The sequence below is a fragment of the Syzygium oleosum genome, unplaced genomic scaffold, assembly GCF_021117445.2.
Source record: "Syzygium oleosum isolate NSW1041296 unplaced genomic scaffold, Sole_v2.1 Sole_v2.03, whole genome shotgun sequence".
NCBI lineage: Eukaryota > Viridiplantae > Streptophyta > Magnoliopsida > Myrtales > Myrtaceae > Syzygium > Syzygium oleosum.
This window is the reverse complement of record NW_026607487.1, coordinates 889424-906019: the sequence shown is the minus strand read 5'-3', so window position 1 is coordinate 906019 and position 16596 is coordinate 889424. Positions and strand designations below refer to the sequence as shown.

The 16596-nt window shown below is 37.8% G+C and overlaps 1 protein-coding gene across 2 annotated transcripts; it reads right to left on the bottom strand.

The window, feature by feature from the left end:
* Nucleotides 1-928: 928 nt before the first annotated feature.
* LOC115694597 (pleiotropic drug resistance protein 3-like) lies at nucleotides 929-13232 on the bottom strand. Of its 2 annotated transcripts, XM_030621685.2 has the most exons (24): nucleotides 11541-13232; nucleotides 11043-11166; nucleotides 10177-10262; nucleotides 9493-9577; nucleotides 8873-9032; nucleotides 8713-8789; nucleotides 7747-7800; nucleotides 7564-7654; nucleotides 7101-7402; nucleotides 6739-7020; nucleotides 6270-6583; nucleotides 5965-6125; nucleotides 5784-5887; nucleotides 5023-5176; nucleotides 4806-4937; nucleotides 4630-4703; nucleotides 4188-4520; nucleotides 3821-4111; nucleotides 3436-3519; nucleotides 3180-3313; nucleotides 2584-2811; nucleotides 2090-2261; nucleotides 1662-1916; nucleotides 929-1422 (listed from the first exon to the last, which is right to left on the bottom strand). In XM_030621685.2, exons 1-24 carry the CDS (start codon nucleotides 11927-11929, stop codon nucleotides 1156-1158), a joined length of 4353 nt encoding a protein of 1450 aa, XP_030477545.1. In that variant the 5' UTR covers nucleotides 11930-13232; the 3' UTR covers nucleotides 929-1155. The 2 variants fall into 2 exon arrangements, with proteins under 2 accessions (XP_030477545.1, XP_056165721.1); XM_056309746.1 differs by having other exon boundaries at nucleotides 4630-4937.
* Between the last annotated feature and the right edge of the window lie 3364 nt (nucleotides 13233-16596).

The following is a 16596-nucleotide window of genomic DNA, read 5'->3' as shown; positions in this document are numbered from 1 at the left end:
CATGCTCACCCCTACTCTGTATAGCTTATTAAATGCCAAAATGAAGAAAAGTGTCTTTGTCCGTACTTGTCCGAGTTCCTGGAACTCTCTCCTTGCCAATTTGTGATGACGAAGGAAACTGAGAGTGATCCTCTCGACTTCGGCCATTTTAGGTCTCTAACCGCTATATTGGTTTCAACAATAGAGGCACTTTTCCAATTCTCAAGTTTCGACAAACAACAGTACAGCGTCTTCTTCGAATATCATATTCATGCTAAACACCGGATGCCTTTGTAATAGAAAAAAGACCGAATCCGCCATAATAATGCACAGACAAAATCAAGACTAACTAAAACAACTATTTGTGCGAGTTTCTCACGTCTCAGTTGTGCGTGGAGTCTTTGATTTTAACATCCATCGAATTACCATCATCCTCATCATGAGTCGACATTAGTTCTTCTTCGACATTGCTCCGGTAAAAAATTTTGGACGCACTCATTGCCGATTGACTGGTTTCCGCATCAACGTAAATATAACACTATTTGTATCTCGGGTAGTCGTGATATCTTCTTCCCCGATTTTCCTTCGTCCTCGAGAAAATCTCGAATAAAAGCAAAAACTACCTTAAGCATGAGTACTTTTAGTGTTCAATTGACATTTGGTCGTGACTAACAGCTGTTTAAAGGCCAAAAAATTAATTCAGTGACTATAAGACACTCTGAGGATATAACTTCGAGCACAATCATAAGCAGAAACTGGTTGTTTCCGATGCAATTAAGACAGACATCCAATTGGAACAGGCTAAAAATGGGATGTGAAACAACATCTTGCGACTCTCTCGCAACACAACATCGGCAGCTAGCGGCACACAAGTTACCTGCATATAAAACAACATAACAAAAGGGGCTTTGCGTTGTCATCTCCAGAAAACAGAAGAGATTGTCCTCCATACTGTCTAACGTTGAATCCTCGTCTAAGCTTTTACAAATTGGCCATACTGAAGCAACTACACTTCTAAATCCAGAATACTAAACTTTTGAATGAGGCCATTTTTTTTGTTTGGTCGAATAAATGAGGCCATTCCATTGTCACAAAAGCCTATTCACTTTATTTGGCTAAGTTTTGAGGATTGTACAACTAGAATTTACACTGTAATACTAACAGAGAAGCATGATGTCACCTTCTCTGGAAGTTGAAGCGCCCTATACAGTATGCAAAAAGAGTTGCTAGCAGCAAAGGAAAGGCAGCGAGGACGATGGCCACAACATACAATTGATCGTGGTGAAATCCGAAATAATCCTTCAAGAAGGCCGCCACTGTTTTGGTTTCTCCAAATACCGTTATATCCTTATCAATATCTCCATATTGCGAAGTTAGCAGACCGTTAAGCGCCCACGATGTTGGACACATATAATACAACCAGATCCACCATTTTGGAATTCTCTGCAACAATGATAATTAAGATTAATGTCCCAAGCACTAAGTTTTGAAATGTGAGGAATAGTTTTAATGTAGTAGTTGTTGATGCATGCATAAGATATACAAATCTCAAAAGATTCATGAATTTGATAATTAGGTACTCTGCATATACAAAGAAAAGAACACATAAAAAATGTTTGTGGAAATAGTCAAGAACATAAAAAATTTAGATCAAACTATGGTAAATGACACGGGTAGCTTACCGGTTTTGGGATCAAAAACCCAGCAAAAAGATTAAAATTTGAGTAGAAGGCAGATTGTAGAATTGCAGCCACCATGAAATTTGGTGTCAGGGACACGAGCAGCATTCCGAGGTAATTGAATGACAGCAATGAGCAGAACATGACATAGAAGTACCAGAAAATCTTGTCTCCTGACCCGAAATAACCAATCATCGGATAGGTGATGATAACAAATGAAATTACTTGAACCAATATATATGGTATCTCAACAACCACCTGTGAAATCAGCATAGCACCATAATCTGATTAAATTGGTTTACTTATTCTTATGTGTCATTAAACATGCTAAGTACTTCGATCATGAACTAGATTTGCGCATTTGTTAGTAAGGTTGAACCTCAATTAACTACTATGATAACCAACTCAATCTGTTTCCAAGACTTCTATACCTGTGCTAGTGAAAAAGCCCATGAAGAGTACATCCCTGCAAATCTCTCACGATACATGACGGTCCGTTCCATAGCAACATACTGTAGTACTGATGAGCAGTTGTTTATGCCCAAGAAGATCACAGCTACGTACATCGAACCAAATATGTTGAATAAGTTCTGCTGGTTGTTTCTAGCAATGAGAATATATGGAGTCAGGAGACGTGCTGGTCTCTTAATCATAACAGGTCATAAAAAGTTAAACAATCTTATATGACTGAATTTGTGCTAGCTGATTGTGCCGACCATTGCAAAAGTTGATAATTGCAAAACCCAGTCAAACATTTGACAACCTACAAGGTATGTACTTTGTTTTTAGTAATTAAATACTAACAGGATCAGAGAAGTGTTCGTTCAGTTAGCCAGATGTAGACCTTAGATCATCTCAATAAGCTTGTGCCCCAAAACTCCAGCAGACTCAAGTCCCAAATTAACGGAGAGGGGTAGTTACTCACAGTTTCTTCCCTTCATTCCAGAACAATACCCCGAAGAGAATAGACGCAGCAAATGTGTAGAGGATGCGCATCAAGTTGTAAAGAGGACTTCTCCAATAGGACAAGTACTGCTTCCAGAGACAAGATTTGAATTGTCCCCACCAGTTCTGTGAGAATTGGGAGGAGAAGTGCAAGTCACTAGTACCGATAGGTGGAGTGCTCAAGTGCTTTACAAGCTCTTCGTTAGTCCTGAAGCAAAAATAACACGAGGTTGTATAAAAGTGGATTTTGTCAATGGATCGATCAAACTGCACATCTGTTAACTAAGAGGAGATCAGAGAAGGAATTAACTCTGAAGACAACCAGAAACTGAGGAAAGTAAGGGTCAAGATACAGTAGTCAAAGATATGTGGCATATCGACTCCCTCAATTTAAAATTTAGACTTCAGGAGCTTATACAGTCTGAAGGAAAAAATTAAAGAAACTATTGCTGTATCTTGATTATGATAGAAAATGGCAGGATAACTTCAAAGTATTGTAATATAATGGACCATCTCAAACAATTATCAAGCACACACGTTTTTATTGGGCACTCGAGTAGCAGAGGATGAACTAACTCATATATTGCCGAGTCACGGTATATTAGAGCAAAATCAATGCCAAGTTCAGCTTCAGCTGAGGTAGAAGTCACCTCTAGCATCCATGTAGCCGGATTGTAGTTGCTCTTAATCTTTGGCACCCCTGGAATACTCTGTCCAACAGAAGTTGGTTACTGAAGATATTAATTATCAGCAATTAAAGTTAATGAATTGTGTAGTAAAATAACAAGGAAAGGAAGAAATTTTCAGATACGTGTTCGTTCAACAAACTGACCTCAAAGTACTCTATAATCTTGGTCGAGTTATGTCCCAAGGGCCCAGAGTAAATCAGCCGTCCACCAGTTTTTAATAAAACCAACTGCTCAGAGAGAGAGAGAGAGATTAGGCTTTCCAAAATCTAACAGAAGCACTAAAAAGCTTTGCACAAGCAATGACCAGCTAACATATGGCTTATCTTAACATTTCATTCAATCAGAATGAAATAAAAATAAGATTCTGCTCATAGTGATTCAGTCTTCATTATGATCTTGTTTTGTGATCCATATGTAACCTATTCATCTAACCGTTTTAGCATGCTGGAAGAAAGCCAACCGATTGACATTGTTATTTCCTGTGGTGATACACACACAGGCATATATGTATGTATTAACACACTTTACCTCATCAAAAGCCTCGAATATGTCAATGCTGGGTTGGTGGATGGTGCAAACTATTGTTCTTCCTGTGTCAACTATATTCTTCACTGCTCGCATGACAATCGCAGCGGCTCTAGCGTCAAGTCCTGTTGTAGGCTCATCCATAAAAATTATGGAAGGATTTGCAACAAGTTCTACAGCGATTGTGAGTCTTTTCCGTTGCTCTGTGGATAGACCACTAACACCAGGTACGCCCACTAAAGAATCTTTTATTCCTTCAAGCTCAATTGTCTCCAGGACTTCATTGACAAATTCCTACACATGCAATTCATGATTGTTTTGATAATAGCTGAACAAAAGCAAATTATCAAAGCCAGGAGTGGAATCTTACTGTTTTACGTTTTGAGTCAATCTGAGGATCTAAACGAAGCCAAGCAGAAAATATGACAGACTCTTTTACAGTGATCTGTGGGGAATGTATGTCCGTTTGCTCACAGTAACCAGAGACTCTTGCAAATGTTTCTTGAATTTTGGGATAACCACCAACTTTTAGTTCTCCTTCAATATAGCCGGTAGTTTTTCTCCCACAAAGGACATCCATAAGAGTGGTTTTCCCAGCTCCGCTCACACCCATCAATGCAGTAAGAACACCAGGTCTGAATGCGCCTGTGATATCAGAGAGAAGTTGCAGTCTTTTCTGTGCGAATCCTTGTTCTCTCATTTCCTAAGAATCCGAAACGGAAGAATGTAGCGGGAAAGAGACAACATCATTCAATGGATCCAGAAGGCTCAATCTTGCAACTTCAGAATGAAAAAAAAGTTCTAATGGTTACCACAGGGGTGTCTATGTAGTATTGCACATCTTTAAACACGAGCGTCAATGGTGTGAAAGGTAAAACCATCCTGCCTGTTTGTGCAGTAAAGAAGCCAATTTTAATAATAATTAGAGGAACATTGAAGCTAATTATAGTGCGACTATAATTGTACAAGGGAGGATTAAGGACTCGACCAGTTTTTGATTGCATAGGTCCAGCAGAAACTTTCTTTGGCTCTTCATGCTTTATGCTGTCATGAGAATCTTCAGTTTCACAACTATGCAAGTATTTCTCAAGTGAAATAATAGCACGTGATGATCCTGGAGCTGTAAGTTTTGAAGTGATTTCATGAACCTCCTTGGCACTAATGCTCCAAAAAGTGAAGTCTAGATGCACAAATGACAAACTTACGCTTCAAGAAAGTTAAGGCCAAAGTGTAACCAATGTTGAACAGTAAGGTAAATCCCCATAAGGCACCAACTGATATCCAAAATAGATATCCATCGAAGTTTAGTCCTCGGCTTTCAAGGGTTGCATGCCCAATTGTAGTGTTTCCTGACAATATCTGTGAATATGCGTTTAAAGCAAGAGCAAGTCCGATTGCATTAAAAGATACAGAGGAAGTTAGTTGAATCTACAGGTTATGTACAAAAAAACAAGTTAAAATGCATTGAGAAATGCAGAGGAAGTTAGTTCTGCCTATGCATTGCAAAATTTTGCCCACTACATCTTAACGAAAGGATTTTTTATTTCCCGAATGAATACGAGTACCTAAATACTTATAGAGTGGAAATGATCATTGCTCCAGTTATTGCATTGTATCAGAGTCAAGTCACTGGATGAGATAATAATCATCAATAAGACTCTGATTTAAGGGAAGAAGTTAGCACAGAGAAATTACAAGAATGAGATCATAGGATTTAAAGATTGTCAACATCTATTTGACAACTGAGGCCCCATAAAGAGCTCGTCTCGTGTCTTGTCATCATACTCAGAGTACCACAAGCCAAAGAATATTTAATGGCCAAGCTGGTTTAGCTAACCAACAGCACTAGCATGTCAAAATACTTTTCTAGAATAAAATGGGTTAAGTGATTCTGCAACTAAAGTGGCTTCTTGTATTTCGAGCTACAGGAACCAAATACTTGTTCTCACTTCTACAAGCCCCTCACCTTTTTCCATCGTGGAGCATCAAATTCATTAACAGAAAGTCCGATTTCTCCGTATGATAGTGGAGAAACCCAGAAACCCCACTTCAACCAAGCAGGCATAGAGGCTGCAGCAACAAAGCGTAATATTAAGCCTCACTTATTTATCCAAAATCAAAGGGAATAGAGATTCTAACATCCTTACATTTTGGGATGATGAAACCGCCAAATAGCATCAATATCACAATTGCAAAACTACCAGCTGTGGTGGAAGCAACCACAGTTTGAAAGATTGAGGCCAGAAAACGGAACATGGATATTGAGGACAAGTGTACAGAGAACAAAAGTATTAGTTGGCGGAAGAACCTGCATATATAAGCATAAAACAACAGAAGTCATAACTTTTCAGTAAAATGCCAGTAAAATTTATAGAGGATATTGAAATGTCACAGAAGTTTATGGAGGAGGTAATGGAAGGTTGTATAATGAAGAACTCTCATTAAAACTCACCTGCCTACCTCAGGACTGTATCCAACCACATAATATGTAAGAGATGTCCAAACCACAGATTCCAGCAGTGAAAGAGGAATTTTTAGTATAGATGCTGGAATTGCATAAGCCCAAGCAGGGTAAAAGTACAGCTCCTTTTGTTTATAGAAGGCTGAAAGCCTCGAAACGGTCATTGCCAATTCCGGTAATCCATCAACGAGGAGTATGACTAGTGCATAAAACAGAGAGCCCATATAGTAGTTGGCATGAAAAACATCTATTCCCATCCGAGTCCGCAAGAATACAGTCATCGTGATAGATGCAATGAAAATAAGCTGCATGAAGAAACGACAATAATCAACTACTAAAGTTCCTTTTATATATATGAAATCAGGGAGATTGATTAGAAAATTGGACTTCAATAGGCACGGAAATTGGAAGAGATATACATGATAAAAAATGCTCGAGATGTATCAGAGCTTATTTTCACCTGTACTGATTTGAAAACATAGATAAACAAATTTCTCCTCATGAGAAGAAGTTCCCTTGTCATGCATGCTCTAAGAAGTTCCCATCGGGACAGAGAGTATAGATTAAAAGAAAGAGCATTTTTGTGGCTTTTGGACCTATCAAACGTGTCTGAAAGTTCCTGATCTAGCTTCATCCCACAGTTAGATTCCTTGAACTTTTTACAGAACATATGGACTGATGTATAACTGTAATGTAGCTCAGGATGCTGCCAATATTGTGCTTGGTCTTTTCTAGATATAACCTGCATGTGAATAGGCAACATAATAAATGGTCGATAAAGGAAGCTAACTTGCAGTGCACAATCTATTTGGTGATTACTACCTCTTGGAGGAAATCGGCAACCCCTTTTCTTTTGGGACACCTGAATCCACAATCCTCAAAAAACTTCAGAGCTTGGTCACAAGGGCCTTGGTACACAATTTTCCCTTCAGCCATCAAAATAAGGTCATCAAAAAGATCAAATGTTTCTGGCGCAGGCTGGAGAAGTGAAACCAGTATAGTGGCGTCAGTTAAATGTGCTAGTTGCTGAAGACAAGAAACCATCTGAAAGGCAGTTGAACTGTCCAATCCGTTTGTTATTTCGTCCATGAATAGAGCTTTATTTGGGCCAACAATCATCTCCGCTGCACAATTTTTACCAGAATGTCGACTTGTCAGATAAGATTTTGGAATTTCAAGTAGCCAAACTCTGAAATGATAGTGAAACATTGTTTCACTGCAATAATCTAGTAGTTTATTCTTTATGATATTTTCTTCATCCGCCAGCATTTTTCCGTTCTACTACCTGTAGTCAGTCTCTTCTTTTGACCACCTGATATGCCTCTTCTCATGGGATCTCCAACCAATGTGTCTGCACAGATATCCAGCCCTAGGATCTGTGAAGAAGTTGACGACATAAACAGAAGTTTCAGCTTAAACATTTGAGGTACAGCAAACTTTGACGGTCAACTCAGTCAAAAGAACTTACTTTTATAATGTAGTCTGTCTGAAGGGTTCTTTTAAGTCCTTTGAGTGCAATTGCCTGGTAAACAAGGTGTGATTATTATTGACTGAAGTTCTAGAAGTGGCAAATAGTTGTAAGAAATTACACAGTTCAGTGAACGTAATTTACATCCAGCTGACAAGTCATAAAGAAATGGACTATAAAAAATGATATTTTCTTTTTCATGATAAGCTCACATTGGATTGGTAAACCTGGGCACAATAAATGCCCCCATTAATCCAATGGATCAAGTGAGACGCAAGCCTAAGACCAGATGGGTACCAACCATGGGATCATTTTAGCTAGTATTATGGAGACTCAATCCTGTCTTCGTCTTCTTCTTTTTTGCCTATGCCACGCACACTATTCAGTTCCTTAATCAGTAAGCCAATGGCACGGTTTTAACTAATTATGTTTCAAAGAATCCGTAACTATGGAGACTCAATCCTATCTTCTTCTTCTTTTTTTTGCCTATGCCACACACTATTCAGTTCCTTAATCAGTAAGACAATGGCATGGTTTTAGCTAATTATGTTTGAAAGAATCTGTAACTAATAACCGCACTGGTTGCACCGCACTCAAAGCAGAACTTCTACTAACTAGGCTAAGAACCAATAAATGCTGATGTTACATGGCCATCCCAGTTATCAAATATTGTTTCCCTGGAAAAGAAAGAATGGAAGTGTGCAGCAACTCACTGTTACCCACCACTCAACGGTTGAAATTATACCTTAAAAATCAGTTTATGCGCCCTTCTATATGATACGGTGAAAATGTCACAAATCTGTCTTTCAACAAAACAACCAAACCATGGTATGCAACTCCTCAGCCTCCAAGAATGATTCAATACAGAGATTGAATTTGGCTTTTTTCCAGCGACCAAACAGGAGACTCAAATGGTACCTTGAAATGGGTAGAGAGAAAAAAGTTGGAGAATGTCACTGAATGTACCTTCATGTAAGTATCTATATCAGGATCTGGAACGATTCCCGCTGCCTTCTCCCTTCTGTTGATCTCCATCATGATATCTTTGCAACCAGAAAAAACAAAAGATGGTTATTTAACACAGTTTCCAAGTGACAGATCGACACTCACTTTGAAGGATATTCACCTTCTCTGCTTCCAACACCTTGACAACGGGCGGAGAAGTCCAGCGTTTCCCTCACAGTCATTTCTGGAATATGCAGATCATATTGGCTCATGTAAGAAGATGTTTTCTGGGGGATGAACTCGTCAAGCTTGTGACCATTATATGAAATTGGTCCGGTGACCTATCAGATAATAGAGGGAACAGGGGAGGATATCAAACTCAAAGACAGACAAATAAGAACTCATGGATGTTTGACTGTTCTTAATTAGCTAACTTTGAAGTTCAAGTTCTGTGCCTTTAGCTACCCATAGACTACAAAATCAATTAGCTATAAAATGCAAAGAAATTCTATGCACATAATATTATCTCACTTCTCTGCACCCTTCAAGCACTTTCGTCAAATAGAATAGCACAAAGTGCTTCAGTGTTGACTTAATGAAAACTCGCTGAGTCCACATCTGCAAGGATACTGATGTTAATTGTTCATGTGAAGAGGAATTGTGTGAGCATGTGTTCTCTTGAGCTTCATTCAGTCTCAGTTTACACATTATTTGTAAGCCGTTCATGCGGTTTGTTGTTTTTGCTGTCAAGCCTAGTGCAGTTTGACATAAAAGTTCTTAAGCATAGAGCAAGCATGAAACCTTAAGCGATTGGCTTAGATTCCCAGAAAGAGCCTTTAGAAAGGAAGTTTTCCCACATCCAGGAGGTCCAAGCAGCAGAGTCATTCTGTGGCAAGAAAAGGCACAACGAACATCATGTACTCTCTTATCATTAAGCTTGTGCTTCTCTCGATAATAGAGTTGTTAGGAACATGGTTTTCTTAAAATACAGGCATGATGATGAGATTGGCAATATGTAAGATAAAACATGCATTTCTTTACGCTGAACTCACCCGCATGGGAAACATGGACAATAACCAATCCCTCTAAGAAGTAGGTTATAAATATGACTACAGTTTCCTAGCAAGCTTCTCAAACTTCGTAACACTTTTCACTGTGGGCAAGTATGATGTGAATCCCCAATGATTGAATCTACTTTCAAATATGAAGAATCAGCCTATGCTCACGAAATTTATCGCTAGCTACTAAGTGGGTTTTGAGGTTATGCTCATGTTCGGATATGTTCATTGTTAAAGCTAAGTATTTAGCTTTTTAAAGCCAACATCAAGTCTGGATATTAAATTTTGCGGAGGTGATGAAAACAACAGCAGCTAGAAGTGAATGAAATAGTTGAAGACAGTAGGACTGCTTAAAGGATGAAGAACGAGGCACAATTTTCCAGAGATCATCCAGAGAGATTGGAAGAGCTGAAATAGTAAAACAAACCTTCCGGGTTTTATAATTCCACTGACATCCTTGATGATGCTTATTTTGGCCTTACGTAATTTTGAACCTGGCATTGCAGGAATAGCCTGGATAAAAGTTCCAATGGACTTGAATTAGAGTTTTGTAGGAAGCAGCAATCATTTAAGGCAAATTGACATACTGATTAAAACATCTGTTGAAATTTTTCTGCAGCACACAGAATGGTTAGGTGTAATTCAGTCTTATTACAAAGTAAAGCATATTACATGATAAGTGTTACTGCAGCAGATGGATGAAAGAATGGGTGTGAGAGAAAATAAAAACAGTGTTGGCAGATGAGAATATAGATATATACATGGTTTTGCTGCAGTTACCTACGTATGGTCTGGGGACTATATTATACATTAATCAAAAGTTTAGAGATCACCTTGAACAAATTAAAAGTTTAGGGTCAACATTGCACATTGAGCTAAAGTTCAGGGACCACATTGAGCAAATTGAAAGTTTGGGGACAGCATTGCACATTGGGCCAAAGTTCAAGGACCATTTGTGTCATTTTTTTAATTTTTTTAAAAAACGTGAGAGAGATGATCAACAACACTTCCTTAACCTCTTCAAGAAGGACAAGTCCCTCCATAGCCTGATTTTTTTAAGCACAAAGAAAGTACCTGCATTTGTACCCATAGAAAAACTACATGCAAGATGAAAGGAGTTAAGAACTCGCAAATATATTTGGTGACGGCATACACATACATGTTGAAAAGAAGTTCACATTTTATTGGATTCAATCTTGAATATTCAGCTTCTTGTTCATTAATGGAGATCAGCAAGAAATCAAAAGGATTTAGCAAGACTCCTACAATCTACTCTAGATGAAAGTTACTTACAGGAAGCATGCTTTTTAGAGAATTCCAGAGAGTGGGCAGGGGCTTTCCTTCAACTATCTCACAATCTGCTTGAATACATAAATTCAGATATCTGACTTCTATGGTGGGCAATTTGACACCAACCCTGTGGAGAACAGTTCAACAGCAATTTTTTCCTTACTACATGAAATATAAAAATCGTAGGATGAGTTTGAGGAAGAAAAGAAGAAATGAAAACAAATACGAAAGCAAATCCTCATTCAAATAAGTTGGCCAACATGGGACAGGCACAATGTGGCTACTTACCTAGATCAATTGCAAGCATGTACCCAGTACGTATTTTATGAACAGAAGTGTCTTTTTTCATCTGTTAATGAACTTGTAGGCTCTCATGCTGTTTAGGTCTGCACAAATATTTTATGCTCGACCAGGTTTGTCATGTTTCTAGGTGACAATATACATTAGACATTCTGAATATATTTGCAACTCCCATTATTAAGAGGAGAAGAATAAGCTTACTTTCCTGTTCTGTCTCTAATCTTGCGCAGCAAATTAAGATTGTCATTCGTGATATGCCTGATGAGCTTCTCCACCAAAAAATGACGTTCCAATGCACCAAGCTTTGTAACATCAACCAGCTTCTTTCCTTTATAATCAACCTCCCTTCCATCGTTCTCCTCATCAAACAGTGATGACCTCAAACGCTCGAAAGTTGGCAACCTCTCAATAGCAGCCCATTGTAGATCATATTCATTGTTAATATCATCTTTTGTTTTGCTCACAGATGAAGTGCTTCGACGACTTGAAGTGTGAAGTCGAAACGATGATCTGAGGCTTCTTCCTAGCTCTGATAACTCGTTTCTAATCGACTCTATTCCATCTGATTCTGTCCCAATTAGCTCAGCCATATGTGAGAGTGCAGGCACAAATGTCTACTCTGAAGAAAAGCTAGAACACTATATGCTTATGCATTTATAGACCAACGTTACTGGTATCAAATGAAGATGAAGTAATCAAATACATCATTTCTATTCTTGCTGCACAAGGAATGTGGAACCGATAAAATAACAAGGTTTTTGAGACGGCAGGGGAAGTTAGAGAGTCATGTCAGGTAATCAAGTTTTAGCGAATCTGCCAAAATCTTATTTTGGGTACGTGTATATTGCCTTCTCAATTAATAAAAATTAGGGAGTTGACCTCCATATTCTAGCAGCTTGCATTCTCTCTTTCAAATCAAAGCATGAAACCACTAAGTAGTTCAGGCTGGTAGACGTTTCATGCTTCCCTGTCACCTCTTACTTCTCTTCCCCTTGTGAAATAGGCAATACTTCCCCAAATTATAGACCAAGCTCAAGGTAACTGAGGCAATTCCTCCTTTGGAATGAATTAGTAACTTTAACTTGTTCATTAAAAGAACACAAGTATCAATGTGGTTCAATTGGTGTGAAATATTCATGAAAACTGCATCACAAACTAGTAACCCTTATATGGACACAGGATCAGCTTTGTTCCACCTCGATGTGGGGGCTGGGCCTTACGCCTCTATGAGGTTAAGCATGGCAGTGCCTCTACGCCACAGATTCAATGCACAGGTATTAACTCGCACCCCAATTTTCACCGAACACCAATTAAACACGAGTCACAAATTCAATCCACAACAGAACAGAAACATGTAGAGACTTCAAGGCCAAGGCAGTGGCATTAGATGGTAGAACTCAGCATTAAGAATAGCAAGGCACAACCACAGGTTATCTTGAGAGGGTAGGGGGAAATATATATATATTGCTTTGAAATCAATAACATGGTGCATACATCAGCAGATTGGGGCATCACTAACAGAATACCAAAAGAAATCGGTACGATATTTACAATCGAGGTCTTATCTAACGAATCAGGGTATATAAATATGCCAATCAGTCATGACTTTGACATTCTACGAGCCCAAACACATATAGAATATACTTCATTTTTAAACCGTGACAGATCAAATATGCTTGTCTCGAAAGTTGGGTATGCCCAAGAAGCTTCAAAGTCAACCCAGTTGATGCGAAGGAATGATAATAACGATAATAACAGCATAACCAACACATGATACACGACCAAAAAAAAACCGACGCATGATTCCCTCTCGGGCTCAAAACATCAAACAGAAGACCTGCATCATTGCAGATTCCAGTACATCCATCCAAGAATAAGCAAGAGAGAGGAGGAAAGTGAAGTGGTCAGACATTTGACAGCACCATTAGACCTCATGCATGACGTAATTGTATAAATGGAAAAAAGAAGAGATAATGACACGGCTGGTCCCTGAACTTTGGCTCAATGTGAAATTTAATTCTTGAACTTTTAATTTATTTAATATAGTCCATGAACTTTAGCTTAATGTTCAATGTGGTCCTTGGATGGTACATGTTTAATTTAGTCCCTGGACTATATGAAAATATTCAATGTAGTCTCTAAACTTGAATTAATGGAAGGACTAAATTGAACATTTTAATATAGTGCAGGGACTAAATTGAACATGTACTAAAAGTTCAGGGACTACATTGAACATTAAGTTAAAGTTCAGGGATTACATTGAACAAATTAAAAGTTCATGGACTATCCGTGTCAATTTCCCAAAAAAGAAATAGAAGTAACTACAAGTTGCATAAACCTTATTAGTCAGCTAGATAAATGACTAATTAATGGCTCGCAATTTTTTAAATTAATTCAGATTATTGACAAAAAATGACTAACTTTTAGTTATTATTGACAAGCGGTAACCTGGTTGTTAGAGCAAAGTTTAGTCAAGAAAAGAAAACATGTGACAACTAGAAGAAAATCGATAACTTGCCAATAAAATCATCAAGAGCAAATATTACAGAAGTTATGAACGAAAGCCTTCACTAGTCGACGAGGGTTATTGACCGTAAGCTATTGCAAAATTTGCTAGATATTGGAGCTCGATGACAAAGACGATGGGTCGACACAAGCACATGAGTGCCAAGTTGATTGACCCTGTAACTTTGAAATTTTTAACTCTTCGTGGTTAACCGCTATTAGACGATAAGAGATTGTGCCTAAGATCTCGGAAAAGATGATTTCTTATTGATAAATGTAAACGATACTAAGAAGTTATTCGTAGATTCAAAATTCGTAAATTGCTGCGGGTGGAATATAAATACTCACATTGTAATCTTTGTAGAGCTTCGCTCAATCAATCAATTTCAAATTTTACGTTTATAATAAAATTTCATTCAATTTTACCTTTCTGGTACCTTTAAATTCTCCGTACCATTTGCCTTTCCTGGAACCTTTATTTGCAATACCTGCAATTTCAATTCCTTTACTTTTCAGCTGTTTGCTTTGCGGTCCAAAATCAACAAAGAATCCATTTTTTTCTTATAAGTCGATCAATATCATCCTCATTTTAAGATCTTTCACTTTCGGTGAAACACAAATATAACATGAATCCAAAACAAAAATAATTACCCAAAAAAAAAAATTTGAAGATGACAAAATTTTCTTAAAAGTGCCACAATCGCAAGTTGATACATGTTGACTTTTTTTTTTAAAATCAATTTTTTTTTTCAGGAAATCAATACTTCCAACTAAAAATTAGTAAGTTATCCAAGTCTCAAATTGGATTAATACCACGAAAAATCTCAAACTGGTACACATGTGACCAATTTACCATAAACTAATTTTTTTAACCACCAAAAATCCCCAAACTAGTACACTTGTGATAAATTTACCCTCTATTAGTTTTTGTTAAATTTTACCGTCAAATTGCTGAATTGGTTGACACGTGACAGTTGACGGGTGTACCAGTTTGGGGTTTTTCCCCTATGTTTGTCACAAGTTTATCATTTGGTAAATTTGTTACAAGTATACCAGTTTGGGATTTTTAGGTACTATTCATCGAACGACTTGTATCACTCTTTAAAAAAGGATGTATAATAAATTACTTTGAAAGTTTAGAACTCGATTGCATTCTGCAAATATAATTTAGGACTTCGGATGCATTTTCCCCTAAATAACTTACCTCTCTACTGCGCATGAACAATTATTGCTGCTTATCAACATATGACGATCTCCTTCTACTTAGCAGGTATATAGCAATTCGTGTAAGTTTTTGGAATAACAAATTTCTGATAAGATCTTATCAAAAAATTCACCAAGTCATGAAAGCCTTGGAGGCTTTGAGATGGTTTCAAGTTCGTTGTGCTGTTTCTCGAACCCGGCCTAATGGTGTTTTTAAAACTAAATTTATTGCTACATTAATCGTGTAAACTTATTATACGGATTCAAATTTGGTTTTAAAATTTTTCAACTGATTCAATATACTTCTAAATCTTTGTGTGAAAATCAATCAAATCATCTCGGTCAATTCTTGCCTGAAATTGCTAAACTGACGATCTAGTCATCGTTAACAGTCTTATGTGTCACGGCCGGCAATGTAACATTGACAACTCACTCAAAACGACAACCTTATGCTTAATTTCCTGATTGGTCTTTTCTTTTTCTTTTGATTGTCACGGCGGACGATCTGACGATCTAGTCATCTGTTGGCCATCTTTTCTTCTCAGGTGAAACTGGAGCTGACAGGAGAGGGCCCCTCTGTTACAAAACTACGTCAAGAAATTGAACGTTTAAGGGAAGAAGTGTACTCAACGAATAGCAGCTTTGAAGGCAAAGGAGGAAAAAATGGAGGCATTGGAGAGACAATTTGCAGCAATTCCTTGAAAAAGTTGAGGAGGTAACAAGTGAGATGTTAAGGTTCTATGTCTGCCCATGATATTTGTAGCCATACTGTAATTAGCAAACCTGTGCCTCTATATTGAAGTGTAGAGCAGCAGTTACCAAAAGAAATTGAACAGTGACAATGGAAATGTTATGAGGGCAGTGCATTTGCAGCAAAATTAGCCTCAAATCATTTGTCCATGATGTTTGTAATTTACAGACCATGCACACTTCAAATTGCTCAACAAGTACAGCTTAATTAGAGCAATGAGATATTGGCACAATTGCCTGACAAGCAGTGGTTACTCTGATTAAACATCTAATGGTGAACGGTCTTCTGTTTTTCTTGAGATGACAACGTAAAGCCCCTTTTTATATTTTTCTTTCTATGTTCATAGTAATCCCTGTGCAAATTCTACTACTTGAAACCTGGTAACTTGTGTGCCACTGTCTGTGGATGTGGTGTTGCGATGGAGTCCTGAGAATGTTATTGCACATCCTATTTTTGGCCTGTTCTACTTGCATGTCTGTCTTCATTGCGTCGCAAACAATGAGTTTCTGCATATGAGTGAGCTCTAAGTTTCATCCTTAGAGTGTCTTGTAATCATTGAATTTATTATACATAAGGTAGCCTTATCTTTTATTTGAGATTTTCTTTTCAAGCTCGGACAAGTAGTTGCTTTAGTTAGTTTTGGTTTTGTCTGTGCATTATGATGGATTCGGACTTCTTTTTTTATCACAAAGACATGGATGTTTGGCATGAACATGATAATCAAAGATGCCATACTTTGGTTTCTCTAAGCTCGAGAATTGGAAAAGTGCCTCTGTTGTTGAAACCAATATAACAGTC

Bases quoted from the DNA above. Each gene is read 5' to 3' on its own strand.
- LOC115694597 (XM_056309746.1), bottom strand. From the start codon at position 11,929: ATGGCTGAGCTAATTGGGACAGAATCAGATGGAATAGAGTCGATTAGA. The intron at 9,033-9,492 runs GTTTCATGCTTG...ATTATCTGATAG, and splicing joins ATCTAAGCCAATCGCTTAAG to GTCACCGGACCAATTTCATA. The intron at 6,584-6,738 runs GTGAAAATAAGC...TTCTTCATGCAG, and splicing joins ATGTTTTCAAATCAGTACAG to CTTATTTTCATTGCATCTAT.